The 15,935-nt window shown below is 44.2% G+C and overlaps 1 protein-coding gene across 4 annotated transcripts in view; it reads right to left on the bottom strand.

Moving 5' to 3' along the window:
• ATRNL1 (attractin like 1) overlaps positions 1-15,935 on the bottom strand; it is a 1,264,546-nt gene that overhangs the window by 1,102,507 nt on the left and 146,104 nt on the right. For all 4 annotated transcript variants that reach the window (XM_019502887.1, XM_019502885.1, XM_019502884.1 and 1 more), the window contains exon 5: positions 12,310-12,518. In XM_019502887.1, coding sequence (XP_019358432.1) covers positions 12,310-12,518 — 209 coding nt within the window. The remainder of the gene's footprint in view (positions 1-12,309; positions 12,519-15,935) is intronic.

Below are 15,935 nucleotides of genomic sequence, written 5' to 3'. Positions count from 1 at the left end.
TGAGTCTCTCCCACTTTCAAATACCATCACAAACCTACAATACTTTGAAGTGTTTGTGGAATGTCATGTATGACTTCGTAAGCTTTACTTATATGCCACATGTAGTCTCTATATATAGGTAGCATAAAGCTGTATTTAGCATCATCATTATTAGGTCTGTAGGAATTGTGTTATTTGATCATGTTTTTGCCAAGACCATTTAGCAGAGCAATGATTAATTTAAATGTCCTTCCTCAATTCACACTGAAGAGAAGCAATTGCTCAAAATTAGCATCTGACATCAGTACATTTAATGGCCAATCAAACAGACCCTTGAAGACCTGGTCTGAGGCACTTAAGCCAGGCTTTCTAGACAATAATAACTGTATTTTCTAAAAAAAGACATCTGTAGCAGGAACAACACCAGGCTATTCAAGTTATTAGGGAAGGACATTTTTTACAGTGGGCAAATTAAATGAGAGAGTAACTTTAGGATCTGGATTAGCAATCTTTATATCTGAAAGAATACAAATCTGTTCCTGGTAATAACTGGAGCAGGAAATACATTTGGTCTGGTAAACAACTACAGCCCTGGAGGACAGAAAGCTATCTGCATAGTACGGGCTCCCTAAGAATCCAATGGATAATGTATGTAAATGGCCAGATAAGTATCTATACTTAAGCCTTGCCATGGGAGCAAGCGTTTGTCTTTAGTTTGGGTAAAGGGAAGGACTTCAGGCCCTCAGCCAGTAAATTGAGTGAAACAGGCTGAAAGACCATGCAGGGAGCTCTGACAGGAAGGTCAGAGGCAGCAGTCGCTTTCTAACCTGTTGAGCTGAGTCGAAGCTCCATTCTTAGGTTTAAGATGCAGCATAAAATGGTATTTCTTTTTACAGCTCTGACTATCTCAACATATGGTTATTGATTTCTTACATTTGCTCATTTTTAAGTAATAAAAACTAACAAAAAGATTTATTATATTGTCAAAGGATAAGTGTGATTTCAGAGTATTTCACCGTATTCCAAGGGAAAGAGGATCAATTATTTCTGAACATGTGACCAGACAGGTGCATGATTCTTCTAGCTGACAAAACCACCTCTGATAAGAACTGGTACGCCCTGTGAAGCAGGTAAAGCCAAGGCACAGTAGGGCATGAAGCTGACCTTTGGAGCATTTCAGTAATGCAATGTAATGAGGGTTCAGATTCTTGTGGGATCGGGCCCTTTTAAAAAGCACTCTGCAGCCATGCTCTTCAATAAGAGCATGGCTGTAAAATGCTTTCAGTGACTGATTACATGACAAAATGTCACATGTCAGCACCCTAAGTTTTCAGAGGGTATACTTTTAATCAATATACTTAAATTTTACTGTATTTTTACTCAATACCCTAACCACTCCTATGGAAGATTTCTTTAAACACTTTGCATTACATCTGAATATACAACTAAAAATAATATTCCAAATAAAGCAATTGCCTCTGACAAATCCATCTACACTTTTGGGACAACTTTTTTTCTACAAATTCTGTATGAATTATGGTAATGTAAATGTTGCTTTCAAAAACTAAGGTAAAAAATGACTTGTAGAAAGGCTGTAAATCCAACAACTTCAACAATCGCCTGATTTTCAAAATATATCTGCTAATCCTACTGGCTTCCCCAGGATTTGTAAAATGATAAAGTTCTTCTGAAAACTGTACATCAAAAGGTATAAATATTGGTTTGGGAACTTAACTTAAAATGTTAATCTATATCAATTGACAATGGGAGAAAATACTTATGGGTTGGATTTTCCATAAGCCTGAAATTATTTTGATGGATGGTATGAATGTACTGTTGGTATAATCATGAGGAACTCAGAGGGCAACAGTCTGCAAGCCATGCAGCTGCTGTTGATAAGGAAAAAGAATGAATGGATCTGCCTCAGAAAAATAAAGGCCACACGCTTCTGCAGATGCTGAAGACAGCTGAAGCAGTCAGTGATGAGTTAAAAGAGAAGCATGATTTTGATAAATAGACTATAATAGATGCAATGATGCCACTGTTAGCTCAGAAGAGGCAGCTTTCCACCCCCCTCTCTATTTGGCCTTACAAAACAAAAATGTTATGCGATATACTACTCTGACCATCCACATGCAGCATACTCTATAGGCAGTCCCCCAAGAGCTGGGCATCTTCTGAAATAAGGCCACATAGGCATTAGTCCATTCAGCACCTAGCTTTACGTACCCCTGCTTACCCACAGCACCTTCAGGAATAGGACTGGGAAGAACCTCTCAAAGATCACCAAAACCAGTCCCTGCAGTCACAGGAAAAATCATTATGTAATCCTGTTCATCAACTTATCAAGCTCCATCCTAAAACACTAGTTATGATTCTGGCCTACAGTACCCCTATCCAAAGACTCCTCCACAGCTTCACTTCTCTGATATTTAGAGAAAACTTTGCCTGCACATTTACCCAGTGGTGATCCTTTGCTCTTCTCCCTCTCTTGTACAAACCTCCAGGTACATTTCTAGAGATAAGTCACATCACCTCTCTGCCTTGGTATTCTAAACAAGCCAGTCTCTTTTAGTCTCCTTGGCCACATCCAGATGAGCACACACGTTTGGTTCCCCAGGAGACAACTAGCAATGGTATACCTGGTGCCATTGCTAGTTGTTCCCAGGGAACTCCCATGCCACGCACCCTCTGGCACGATGCAGCAGGTTACCCTGGATGGGGTAGAAGCTGGGACCAGCACAGTTGCTTACCCCAGCAGCCTCACCTAGGGTCCTGGGAGCTAGGAAAGCTGCAGCCATGTCACTTCTGGACCTTGGAGCCTGGCCAGCAGCCACAGCATGGCTCTGGCCTGCCAGGCTCCAGTTTTGGGCAGCGTACACAGTCCCCACGTGTGCTGCCCCACTTTTTTTCCCTGCATGGGTTTTTTTGACCCTTGGATCTCCAGGGATCAAAAAAAAAAAACAAAATGAAACAAAACAAAAAAACCCTGCACTGCAAGGTAGCAGAGTGGAAAACGCCCGAATGTGCAGCATGTGGTGCCACAGACAGGTCTACAGCACTACGTACTGCACAGCCGCACTTACCTGGATGCAGTCCTCCTGTAAGTCAGGTTCATCTTTTCCCCTTTGTAAGAGGTTGATGTCGCACCACTCGGAGCCACATGGTCTCCCGATTGGAACAGTAGTGCCTCGTCAGTGGAAAAACTTCCTGCCACGCCTTTGATGTTATGGGAGATCTGTCTAGACACTCGTGGGAGACAACAGATATTGGTCCTAAGCTCAAGATGCTGACAGCATCTTCGCAGGGCTCCACCATCCCCATCCCCTGCCCTCACCACACCCGATGTTCTGGGCATTGTTACATGCCTCTGAGGTCGACATTCCTACTCTCGCTCGAAGGACCCTCGCCCAAGTCATTGGCTGCTTGGCCCATTCTTCCCTGCACCGGTCCCAAGGCAGCTATTTCTCTTTCGGTCCCTCCTGGGACTGGGACCAACTCTCTTTTTCGCCCACCCTCCCGGGGAGTAATTCCATCCATGCCTCCTTCCATCCCCAGGTCTCCAGAGCGGTTCTCTGCACCCCCCAGTACCGGATTCACTGGTTGGTCAGCTCTCCCCGACGGATCAAGTTCTTCACCAACTCTCACCAGGTAAGTCAAGAAGTTTTCCCTTAGGTCTTCTCATCCCATCTGTTCTCCATCTCCTGCTCTTCGATGTCTTTTTGTTCTCTTCCGACCCTGGACACCTCCTTGGCGTCCCTTAAATCCTCCTCTTTCCAGCTGAGCCTGCTGTAGCAGTCTCCTATTCACTGTCCATCTGAACCAGGTGTTCCCTCTCTGGCTCTCCGGCATGGTCTTTTCTTTTGCCGTGCTGTTTTCTCCCTCCGGGCTTCGAACCCCAGCATTCGAGTTTGCCTCAGCAGACTTTGATCAGCCAGAGTATGGCATTTGCCTGGGTCCAGCTTGCTGCAGCTTCTCCTATTTCCCGGGGTAAATTTATCTTTTTTGCCTCCTCCTTGGTGTTCCTGTGGCAGGGTTTCTTAGTCAACCTGTCACACCCTTCCTAAGCCTCATGGTTCCCCTCTGTACCTGGTTCTAGTCTGAATTCATTTTTTCTGACCACTGATGACCAGAACTATAAATAATTTACCATATGGATTGTATAATTGCCTTTAAAGCCACGTTATGATTTCTGACCCTCCTCTTTGCTGACACCACCACCCAACTTTGCATCATCTTCAAATTTCCACCAGGTCATTTGATTCAAAAGGGTGCATTTACACCATGATTGGCAGCTGGCTAAGCAGCACTGCCTACAGAACCATTCAACAACCACCGAGTCAGATCATGCTATATTCTACGCAACAGAGATAAGCAAAACTAGAAGTACACTGACCACACTTGGACCAAAAAAAAGTCTTATGAAATAGAAAAAGAGTAAGGACAAGCCCCCAGTAGAGCTACTGCACTAACTGAAAAAAAATCGGTGGAAAAACTAAACAATTTGGAGTCTCATGAAAATTATTAAAGTTCATTCAACAGGCTTTGCAGTTTTTCAGTATGTATGCTACGTCTTAATACACGGTTTTTAGATATACACATACAGACTGTGTGCCCCCTCCTCCCACACATACCAGTATGTAGAAAAATAAAAAAGCCAGACAAGATTTCTGACTTGCAACCTCTTAAAGTAGCACAGATGGTAATTAATTGGGATTGCTGACTAGAAGTTGATAATACAACTAACATTTTTTATTAGGGCTGTGCAAAGCTTTGGTAACCAATTCAATTTGGAGGAGATTTGGCCCAATTCGGTCGCCGAATCTCCGAATCCGATTTGGAGATTCGGCCCAATTTGGCAGCCGATTCTCCAAATCTGAATGGAACTGAGAGACCCATTAATCTCTCCGAATCAAACTGGAAGCCCTGAATTGATTCAGAGAGATTCAGCCATAGACCATACAGGCAGTGCCAGCGGGAGCAGCTGGGGGAGCAGCCGTATGAGCCCCGGCAGAAGCCGTGGCTTGTCTAGCTGCTCCCCCAACTGGGATGAGGCAGCTCTGGGAGAAGCCATGGGGTCTGCAGCGAATGACCGGGGAGCAGGGGGATTGAACTTGGGAATCAAACCGGGAGCTGGGGAATTAAACCAGGAGCTGGGGGAACGAATAGGGGCTTCCCCTCAGCTCCCAGTTCAGTCCCCCAGCTCCCAATCATTCCCCCAAGGCTGCCAGCACTGCCTGCCTTGCCCCGGCAGGGGAGGGCAGCCAGGAGAGCAGCTGGACAAGCCGCAGCTTGAGCCAGCAGCCCTGGGAGCAGCTATAGGGGATTGAACCAGGAGCTGGGGGAAAGCCCCTGTTCATTACCCCAGCCCCCAATCATTCCTTCCAGCTCCTGATTCAATCCCCCCAGCTCCCATGGCTTTTCCCAGGGCTGCCAGCTCTACCTGCCTCTCCCCAGCTGGGGTGCGGCTGGGGGAGCAGCCAGGTGAGCCATGGCTTCTCCTAGGGCTGCTGGCTCAAGCCGGGGCTCATCTGGCCGCTCCCGCCGGCACTGCCTGCCTGTATAGTCTATGGTCAAATAAAGATTTGGCACTGAATATCTTCAGATTCAGCTGAATCAAATCAGGACAATGATTCAAATCACCAAATTGAATCACTGTCCCTCCAAATAGCCAAATCCAAAGCGAATACTTTCCGCTTCACACAAGCCTAATTCTTACCATGTAAGTAACAACCTACTCATAGATTCATAGATTAAGGGTCGGAAGGGACCTAGTAGATCTTCTAGCCCGACCCCCCGCCAGGGCAGGAGAACAACAAAAAACCCCAAAAAGAGAAATGGGACTCAAATGAGTCCAGCCAGGGAGGCATCCAGCCTCTTCTTAAAGACCCCCAGGGTAGGGGCCAGCACCACTTCCCTTGGAAGTTGGTTCCAGCTCCTAGCCGCCCTAACTGTGAAGTAGTTTTTGCGGATGTCCAATCTATACCTCCTCTCCATCAACTTGTGCCCATTACTCCTTGTTATGCCAGGGGGTGCTAGGGGAAACAGTGTCTCCCCCAAACCCTTCTGGTCCCCCCTAGTGAGTTTATAGACGGTCACCAGGTCCCCCCTCAGCCTTCTCTTGTGGAGGCTGAATAGGTTCAGGTCCCGCAGTCTCTCACTGTAGGGTCTGCCCTGTTGTCCCCGGATCATGCGGGTGGCCCTCCTCTGGACCCTCTCCATGTTGTCCACATCCCTCTTGAAATGGGGCGCACAGAACTGGACACAATACTCCAGCTGTGGCCTGACCAGCGTCGCGTAGAGGGGGAGGATCACCTCCTTGGCTCTACTCGAGATGCACCTGTGGATGCACGACAAGGTCCGGTTAGCCCTGCCAACCATGACCTCGCATTGTCGGCCCATGTTCATCTTGGAGTCAATAATGACTCCAAGATCTCTTTCTGCCTCCGTGCTCTCGAGTAGGGAGTTCCCCATTGTGTAAGTGTGCTGCTGGTTCCTACTGCCCAAGTGCAGCACCCTGCACTTGTCCGTATTAAAACGCATCCTGTTCCTGTTAGCCCACCCCTGTAACCTATCCAGATCCCTCTGCAATCTCTCCCTCCCTGCTAGCGTGCTCACCTCCCCCCAAATTTTGGTGTCATCAGCAAATTTAAACAGGTTACTTTCCACCCCATCATCCAGATCGTTGATGAAGAAATTGAACAGCGCAGGCCCCAGGACCAAGCCCTGGGGGACTCCACTACCCACCTCTCTTTAAATAGGCTTCTACTCTTTAAATAGACTTCACAAACTTTGACCACCGTTTCAGTGAATGTACTCAGTGAATAAAATACTGCTCAAGGGGAGCAAGAATCTCAGAATCTACCCCCATATCTAAGAAGGATAGGTGAAGTAAAACAAACATGCACAAACTTTTTAGCCTGATCTTGCTTGTGAAACCTGTAGACTGTTGGGTTTTCTCAGTGAATAAACTCCTAAATTACCAAGCAGGCATGATAGGCAAATTTGAAAGATATTATGCCATTTAAAAATTTTATTCAGACCCTATTTTTACATAAGAGGGATAAATCAAAAGTTAAATATTTTGAACACTCATTGTTCGCTATAGAAACAACAAGAAACCTGTGGCAACAAGTTCTCTCTTACTACTACAGTTACATAATTGAACATGCGATTACCATAATTAGTATCATACCGAGAAAACATTTTATAAAGATTGGTTTCTAGTACTGAAAGCAAAGGACAACATTGATATATTTCATTGTTAACGTATTAATATTTTCTAACAGTACATGATAAATAGTTCCGTCTCTTAGACAATTCTAAATATTGTGCTGAAAAATAACGTTATTATTCAATTAAATATAGCTCAAAAAGTCATTAGCATGTTTACCGTTATGGAGCTGCTTTATTTTTTTTCAACTTGTCTCGGGGTGTCCAAAAGTAAATGTATTAAATACAATACACTTTTTTGTCCAAAAAAATCTCATTCATAAGAATGCAAGCATATTTGTCACACAGTAGAGCTCCCCCAGCTCAACATTTACAGGAGTGCTGTTTGGAGACCAAAAAATTGCATCAATATGTTCTTAAATCTCATCTTGCTTGAAGGGGACTCCAGCTACAGGCCCTTTTTTGGCCTCTCAGCAGCGTTGCCTCTAAGCTGTGCGGCGTGCGGACCTGCGCAGGTGCACTCATGCCGCACTGCCAGGCGCAGCCACACAGCTTAGAAGCAACACTGCCTCTCAGGCATACTACCCGAGTATGGGGCTCTCCTTATTTTACCCTTCCCTGATATGGGACCTCCTTATGCCCCTAGAATTGTCCTACGCTCCCAGAACCAGGAGTTTAGGCACAGTTTCATAAAGGTTCAACTTTGTAGCTACTTTGGATTTCTACTTCACCTCTTCAGGGACAAGTGAAAAGCTGAACCAGATTTTTTTTAATGGCTCCTAGAACTAAACATCAGCTACAAAGTGGAGCTCTATCACTCACCCTCCTGATCCAACAAAAAACATCTGCTGGGTCGCGAGGGTCAGCCTAACTCATGATGCTTCTGTGAAACGCCGAGTTAGACCAGAGAGCAGTACATTTGTCAGCACCCAAAATTTCTCCTCTTTCCTCTACAACCAGTTTTCCTCTGTCTCCCCAATGGGTTTCATATTTTAAAAAACACCCTGATTCTGAAAAAGCATACTCTTTTGTTCCTCTCTCCTGCCTCATTCTGTGGGAACACAAGGCTTCCTGTCTCAGCAAGAATGACCCTCTCTCAGCCTTCTGTTCATTTTGGGAGATGATCACATTCACTGATCAGGTGATCCATTGCTAAGTTCTTCTCCCTCCATCCCAGAGTTCAGCCTTCCAAAGCCATTTTTCTCAGGGTGACAGCCATCTCATTATCCAATGGTACCCCAAGTGAAGGAAAAAAAATTATCAAATTTAACAATCCTAATTTTTTGTTAAGGGCCAGGTTCAAGAATTTCTCAGTATTTCCTTGGTTTCTCTCCCCATAAATGGCAAAAAAGTGCAGAGAAGTCAAACACCTTCAAATGGAATTTGCAATCTGAGATGCAATCTGTGATATCAAACACGTTTATATTTTAGATATAAAATATACGTCTATAAATATATATAGACAAGTGCCCCAAACTATCGTGTTGCCCATTAAAGTATATTACTGGGGATCGAACACCTTCAAGTCAGTTCATGCAATACAACACCCCATTGTGCTAGACCAGGGGTTCTCAACCTTTTTAGACTCAAGGCACCACTGAGAAAATTCCAGCTCTTAGGGGGTTTTTTTATACTTTATTTTACTACAGAAAAATAAACCAATTTTTCTGTTGAAAAGAACTCAAAGACCACAATTACGGATTTCTAGCTAAAATCCTTGGCTAGGTACAGACGTTCAAAAAGCCCAGGTGGAATTGATCTAAGTTACGTAGTTTTTTTTGTAAGAGATGTAGTTTAGACCAGTAGCAACAGAATACGTATTCACCTGGGAGGGGGTGGCAGGAAGTCTGCAAATCTTAGACCAGATTCTGCCATTTTTAAACCAGTCTGCACATGCTGAATTTCTGTTCGGTTATGGGTATAGACCGTGTCGCGGGGCTCTTCCGTGCCCCGCTCCTAAGGAGGCCCCACCCCGGGAAGGGAAGGTGTGTAGCTGAGCACTAGGTTGCTCGCTACTAGCAAGCGTAATACGGGCGGAGCTGTCAGTCAACAGGGCAGCCCCACTGGCAGTTGCTGAGGCAACAGATTGGGTCAGCTGACCGGAAGAGGGGCAGGGCCTGGCCTTTATAATCAGACAGGCGGAGGTCACAGTCAGTTCCCCTCTGGCAGCCCGAGGAGCAGGAGCTCTGCTGCTGCAAAGCAAAGCCGAGCCCAGCCCAGCCCAGCCCAGCGGTCTGGAGTTAAGCAGAGCAGCCAGAGCGCTCCAGTGTCCGTATAATGATGAGAGGGGGTGAAGAGAACCCTGGCAGAGAGGTGAGGGAGCGCCTAGGTGGCGCGCAGTTTAGGTTACAGCCCAGCGGCTTCTTTTGTGTTGTAGCCGGTTGGCTCAGGGCTTTATGTTGCTAGTTTGTTATTATTATACCGGAGGACCGGGTGAGGCTGTAGGGGTGTGAGGAGGCCTCACGGGAGCTCCCCAGTAGTCTGGGGGTTCCTGGGTGCCCTGTACGGGCACAGCAAGCAGTGCCTGGGAGGCACGGCTGTTGGGCGCCGGTGTGGCACTGCGTGTGGGGTGTTAAGACCCCAGCCCGTGAGGGCGGTATTTTGCCCACCAGGGCATAGGACCCCGAGAAGGGTCAGGGGGCCAGGCACGGCTACGGCCCAGCTGAACCCCAGGCGCAAGAAGCGCAGGACAGGCCCAGAGAAGGGTGCAGATAGAACTAGGAGCCCGGAGTAGGGCCAGGCGCGCGGTGAAGAGCCCGAAGAGGACAGAGTGTGCGGTTGAGAAGCCCGGAGAAGGGCGAGAGTGTGAACAGAAGCCCAGGAGGGGCGAGTATTGCGGAAAGGCCCCAGAGAGGGGGCAAACAGATGAGGCACGCATACTGAGTGACCCCAGAGAGAAGGGGTGCACGTATTGAGAGACCCCAGGAAGGGGCAAGCATACAGACAAGAGAACGTCCGGCACATCTGTGAGGCTTGGGGTGTGCTAAAGGGAATGTTGGAGGCACGTGTAGCCCATAAGGCAGGGTGCACCAGTTCAGAGTAGGGCCAGTACGAGAGCGCTGTGCCCAAGGGGACGGAAGGCAGCCTCCCACTGATAATCATAAGATCAAAGACGTGGCGGGCGAGACGGAGGGTGCATTTAGGACCCAGACCGTGGTGGCACGGTAGGGACGCCAGGGAGATCACAGCTGCCCCGGCGCTCCGCCCCGTGCCAGACCGGTTTTATGTTATGGGTATAGACTGGTTTTCGATTACTTATACCAAAAAAGGGTAATGTCTGTACCTGGCCTTTGGGTTTATCTCGACTCGTGTTTGTAAACCTAATGTTGCTAACATTGTGTGGCACTCCATGGCAGCCATGAAAGGATCCCAAGGCACCTCAAGATGCCATGGTACCTTGGCTGAGAATTACTGTCCTAGACAAATTCTCAGTCCTTCCTTTTGTCTTGTACAGGACAGAAAGGGAACAGGTGGCTTTAGGCCACCTTTCTGCCCCCTCAATTCTTAGTGATGCCAACAAAACATATTATAAATTAGACAAGTCTGTTCTAAATTGCACTGGCATATAACAATCTTCTACAGGTGGCACCATCACCTTTTCAACAGCACTCTGATGGCTCCAAAATCCTGTTCGGCAGCGGGTTTTCTGAGGGAGCTGTTTAAGCCTCTTTTAAATTGCCCAAACACTTTAAACAGTCCACTCTACAGGAGAGTGTCAAGTCTTCAGTCTTTCTGCTGAAATCAACTTTTTCTACCAAGCTAAACCAAATATTTACTTTGTTCTAATGATTGTATTTTATTTGATTTCCAGATGACATACTACTGCATTTCAGAGCATCAATTCTCTCTTTTGTTTTTGTTTTAAATAAGCAGCAGCTGATTTTGCAAATGTTCATAACTGAGGTCCTTGTTCAGGAAATCATATAGACATTTATCCTCTACAAGATCTATCCTTTGCCTAATCAGACTTATGAGACTTAAAGTTTTTAAGCCAGTTACTGTGGTTTCAATGAAGTACCTTGTCCCCTTTCCTCAGAGCCCTTTTCTTTACTATTACAGGTGGAGGTTTGATCTGCAGGATGCTTCTTCTACAATACCCACAAGATGTCGCCATTGCTAAAAAAAAAAACTTCTTGAAGTAAATCCTCAAGTTCCTTTGCCATTGTAATTTCAAGACATTTACAGGGGAGCCAACTTTTACTCCAGTTCTATTGATCAACAAACCAAAGGAATTTAATCCTTCAAACACTCTCTTAGGTATATTATCTCTAACAGCTAAATAAAGTCCGAGATAACAATTAGTACTTTCTTTCTGTCACTTAAGTAACAAGCAATGATGACCTGCGATGCCCAGAGTGACAAACTTGTTAAGTCATATGAAGCAAATCTAAATAGTTTGTTTGAGAGGAGAATGGCAATTTAAATAAGCAAGAAGCTAATCTAGCTAAAACTGGTAAGAGAATTTTAGATTAACAGTTAAATTCTGTTTGGAACTTAGAATTAAAATTTTTAAAAAGTAATCTGTTAGCAGGTAGATACTATGGCCTAGGTCCTCAAAAGTACAAGATCAGCCAATTATTTGAACTTTTTTGAAAAAACTCTACCCAAGCACTACTTTTGGATACTTCATCCAAAAAACTTCTGTAAATGAGAAAGAAAAAAATAATGAAAGACGTAGGAGGAAGTGATTTGTGATGACTGGAGAAAAGGAAGCAAAGAAAATAACTACTTAACGTAATAGTTAACTACAGCAAAAATCCTGGAGAGGTAATAACATAAAACCAAGTAGTAAATGTTTACTCTGTGGGATAACAAGTGTGCCAAAAAGCAATAAACTAAGAAAGGAAATAGCAGAGGTTTCAAAAGCATTAAAAAAATTAATAGAAGGAGCAATTTAGGCTCTGGAGGGAGCTGAGAAACTGTCTTTAGCAGTACTCAATCTGTTCAGAATTCTTGCAGGACTACTATCAGTAACTGAACCTACATAAAAATACCAAGAGGAGATTGTTGCTCCACATAAAATACCTAACCTCATTTAGAAACATTTTTTAAATTAAGCATTAACTTTATAATGATTTAAATTTGGAGAATAGGTAAGACGAGATAAATTAAGACTCTTCTAGTACACTGACTTCTTTTTTAAAAACAAACACTTACCTTGCCAGCTATCATTGCATACACACAGCTTCTCGCCTGTCAGATCACAGTAGCCATGATCTGGGCTGCCACAGTTAGCTTTACAATAGGGAATATCACAGGCTTCACCTTTCCAATACTTGTCACATTCACAATATACCCGGCTTGGAATGGAGACACTGGTTGTGCATTTCCCATGCCCTGAGCAATTGTTAGGACAGGAATTGATCCTGTAAAAAAGAAAAATGTATAAAATAAAGGAAAAAAGAGAAAGTAAAGAGATGAAGAAAGCCCACACACACACACACACACACACACACACTATAACAAAACTATTTGCTGTACACAAGATTTTTTAAACATTTTTTTAAATCTACAATTTTCCAGCAAATCTGAAGTTAATTCTTTTTAGATACAGTTTCAACAATTCTGAATAAACTAAATTTATGTCTCTACCTACAATTCAGGAATCAGGAACACAAACAGATGCTGCTCTAAGTATCCACCTAGTGAATTCAACCTTGTTGTGTAGGACCTTCTGTCTCTAATTTGCTGAAATGCCTTCTATAATTTGCTGGATCTGCCCTGGATTTATTCTGCTAACAGTATGAAGTACTGCTATCGTATCTTACAGACCAGGATTTTTTGAAAGGTTTTTAATTTTATTCTTTTTAATTTTCTCATCATCCTACTACTGGCATGTTATTGCATGAACAGTGATCAGCAGAGTAAAATACAATGAAAAAACATAATGCAAAGCTGCCATTATAAAACATTTAACACTGAATACCTCTGGCCTGAGTCATAAAATTGAAAGCATAAAAACATAACTCTCCATACCATGCCTACCTTCCCCAAAATCAGGAGTTTTAAAAGTGATGTAAATCTTAGGAAAACAATTTGAGAATGATAGCATGGATGGTGCAGAAAGAGAAGAAGGATTGCAGGAGCAAAAGCCCAGTGTCTTGCTGCTGTGTAGACTCTGAAAACAGCAATTTCTGTCCGGTGTAAATTTCCAAGCCCAACTTTGTAGCAAAATATCAACTTGACTTCATGATATCCTTTCACTCAGTGTCAGCAACACTATTTTTCTGTTCTCCTGCTGGAGAAAAATTCTTTTTACAAGGCATAAGCAAGCTTGCTTCATACTATATGCTATCTCCACCCCTGGTGTCAAAGACTTAATAAAGCAATGCCAGCTAAAATAGAGCTGCTGGTTTCTAGAAATAATTTTTGTTTGAACACAAACACAACAAAGGGCAAAGGCACATTATATGTGAAGGTGGGCAGTGGGAAGACAATTCTCGCCCGACTCCTGAAACGCAGCTTACAGAATGAGCAACTGGGGAAAACAGACTCATTCCATCCCTACGCAGCAGCCATAGAAGATCTCTCCGAAAACCAGAAAAAATAGTTGCCGAGCACAAAATCCATCTTTGAAAATTCTTCCCCACGTCAGAAACAGGAGGAAAAGTATACTAATGTTAATTATTTCTATTCCAGCCATAAAACAGAGGTAAGAGCTGGTAAATCAGTTATGATTCTTTCAGTATAGCATTACAATTATGTGTGTTAATGTTCTTGAATTATTTTAAAAAAAATGCACAGGAAACATCTGCTAAGAATGCTATATCAGATGGCAATTAGCTCCCAAAACGAGTAGAAGGGTTAATTGACAGCTTTCAGAAAAACTGAGGAAAATGTATCAATTGAAGCAATAATTGCTGTATGTTTTTATAACCACCTGAAAGGATGGAGTGCATTATTTTGTGTGACAGAACTCAAAACAAATGTGCCAAAAATGAATAAATAAATAAAATAAAAAAGAAGAAAATCTTTCAAGTTTACATTCTGTTACATTTTTCCAGCTTGGCACAGGTGACCACCAGGTAATTAGGAGGCGATTCCCACATGCTTGCCGGCTCTGATCATAATATCATAGAAAAGTAGGACTGAAGGGGACCTCACAAAGTCATCTAGTCCAGCCCTGTAATCAAGGCAGGACCTTCCCAACTAAACCATCCTAGACAACTATCTATCCAACTTGCTTTTGAACATTTCCAGGGATGGAGATTCCACAGTTTCTCTAAGTAACTTGTTCCAATGCTTGACCACCACTTCAACCAGGAAGTGCCTCCTAATTTCCAGTTTAAATTTCCTCTGTTGCAGCTTAAGGCCATGCTTCCTAGTCTTGTGCCCTATGGCCACAGAAGCCACCCAGCTCCATCTTGTCTATAAATCGCCCTTCAGGTATTTGAAGACTGTTCATTAAAACCCTCATCAATCTCGTCTTCTCCAGGCTGCATAACTAGTTCAGCAGTTCCCAACCTGTGGTATGCACATCACCAGTAGTCTCCAGACAACCCGTCAGTGGTGCATGTTAACAGATTTATTATAATTACTTTATATGACAAGAATTTGCTGGTGGTACTTAAGGCTGTATCATTTTAAATTGGTGGTGTGCAATCTGTCAGACTTTGGGAACCACTGCTCTAGTTCCTTCAGCCTTTCCTAACAAGTCTTGTTCTCCAGGCCACTGATCATTTTTACTGCCCTGTGCTGGACTCTTTCCAAACTGTCCACATCCTTCTTCAAGTATGGAGCCCAAAACTGGACACAGTACTCCAAGTGAGGCCTCAAAATGCCAAGTAGAGTGAAAGGGGTGTAGGTTGTAGCCATGTTGGTCTAAGGACATAGGCAGACATGGTTCTTTGGGTGAATCCGATATCTTTTATTAGACCAACTTAAATAGTTGGAAAACAATTAAGCTTTTGTTCTCCAACTATTTAAGTTGGTCTAATAAAAGATATCAAAAATTCACCCAAAGAACCTTGTCTGCCTAAGTATAATGAAAGAATCATTTCCCTTGATTTGAAAGTGACCCTACCATAAATACAACCTAAGATGCTGTTGGCTTTTTTGCAACAAGAGCACACTGTTTGTTCATATTCAGTTTATGGTCCACTGTAACCCCCAGGTCCTTCTCTGCGCTACTGCAGTCTGGCCAGTCATTCCTCACTCTGTGTTTGTGCATGAGCTTATTCCATCCCAACTGCAGGATTTTACACTTGTTCTTGTTGAGTCTCTTTTGATCGACTGCAGGCCATATTTCTTGTCTATACAGGACATTCAACAACCTAGCCCTGCCCTCCACAGTGACTGCAGGACCAAGCAATTTGATGTCATGCACAAATTTGCTAAGTGCATGTTGAATCCCATCATTCAGATTGTTAAAGAAAATGTTGAACAGTACCTGAGGTCAGGCTGACAGGTCTGTAATTCCTCAGACCTTCCTTCTTCCCTTTCTTAAGAGGTGGGTACTATACTTGACTTTTTCCAATCACCTGGAACCTCACCAGACCTCCATGAGTTGTCAAAGAGGATAGCTCTCGGCTCTAAACTTACCTCAGCGAATTCCTTCAGCGACATAGGCCCCCTTCACGTGAGCAGGGGCATAAATTTGCAGCAGCACAAAAGTAACCGCAGAAATTTGTGCACGCCCCTGCCCATGTGCTTTGCAGCAGGATACATTGTTCCTCTGCTCCATGGAGGACTGGCTGGGGGGCAGCACATAGACACGAAAGAGCAGGCAGCCCCTGCACACTGCGGAGCACCCTGAGCCCCAGGCAGCTGCTCCTGGGCTGGTT

Source organism: Gavialis gangeticus, unplaced genomic scaffold (assembly GCF_001723915.1).
Source record: "Gavialis gangeticus isolate Ggan-Ray unplaced genomic scaffold, GavGan_comp1, whole genome shotgun sequence".
Lineage (NCBI taxonomy): Eukaryota > Metazoa > Chordata > Crocodylia > Gavialidae > Gavialis > Gavialis gangeticus.
Note: the sequence above shows the minus strand (reverse complement) of the source record. Positions and strands in the feature narration are given on the sequence as shown.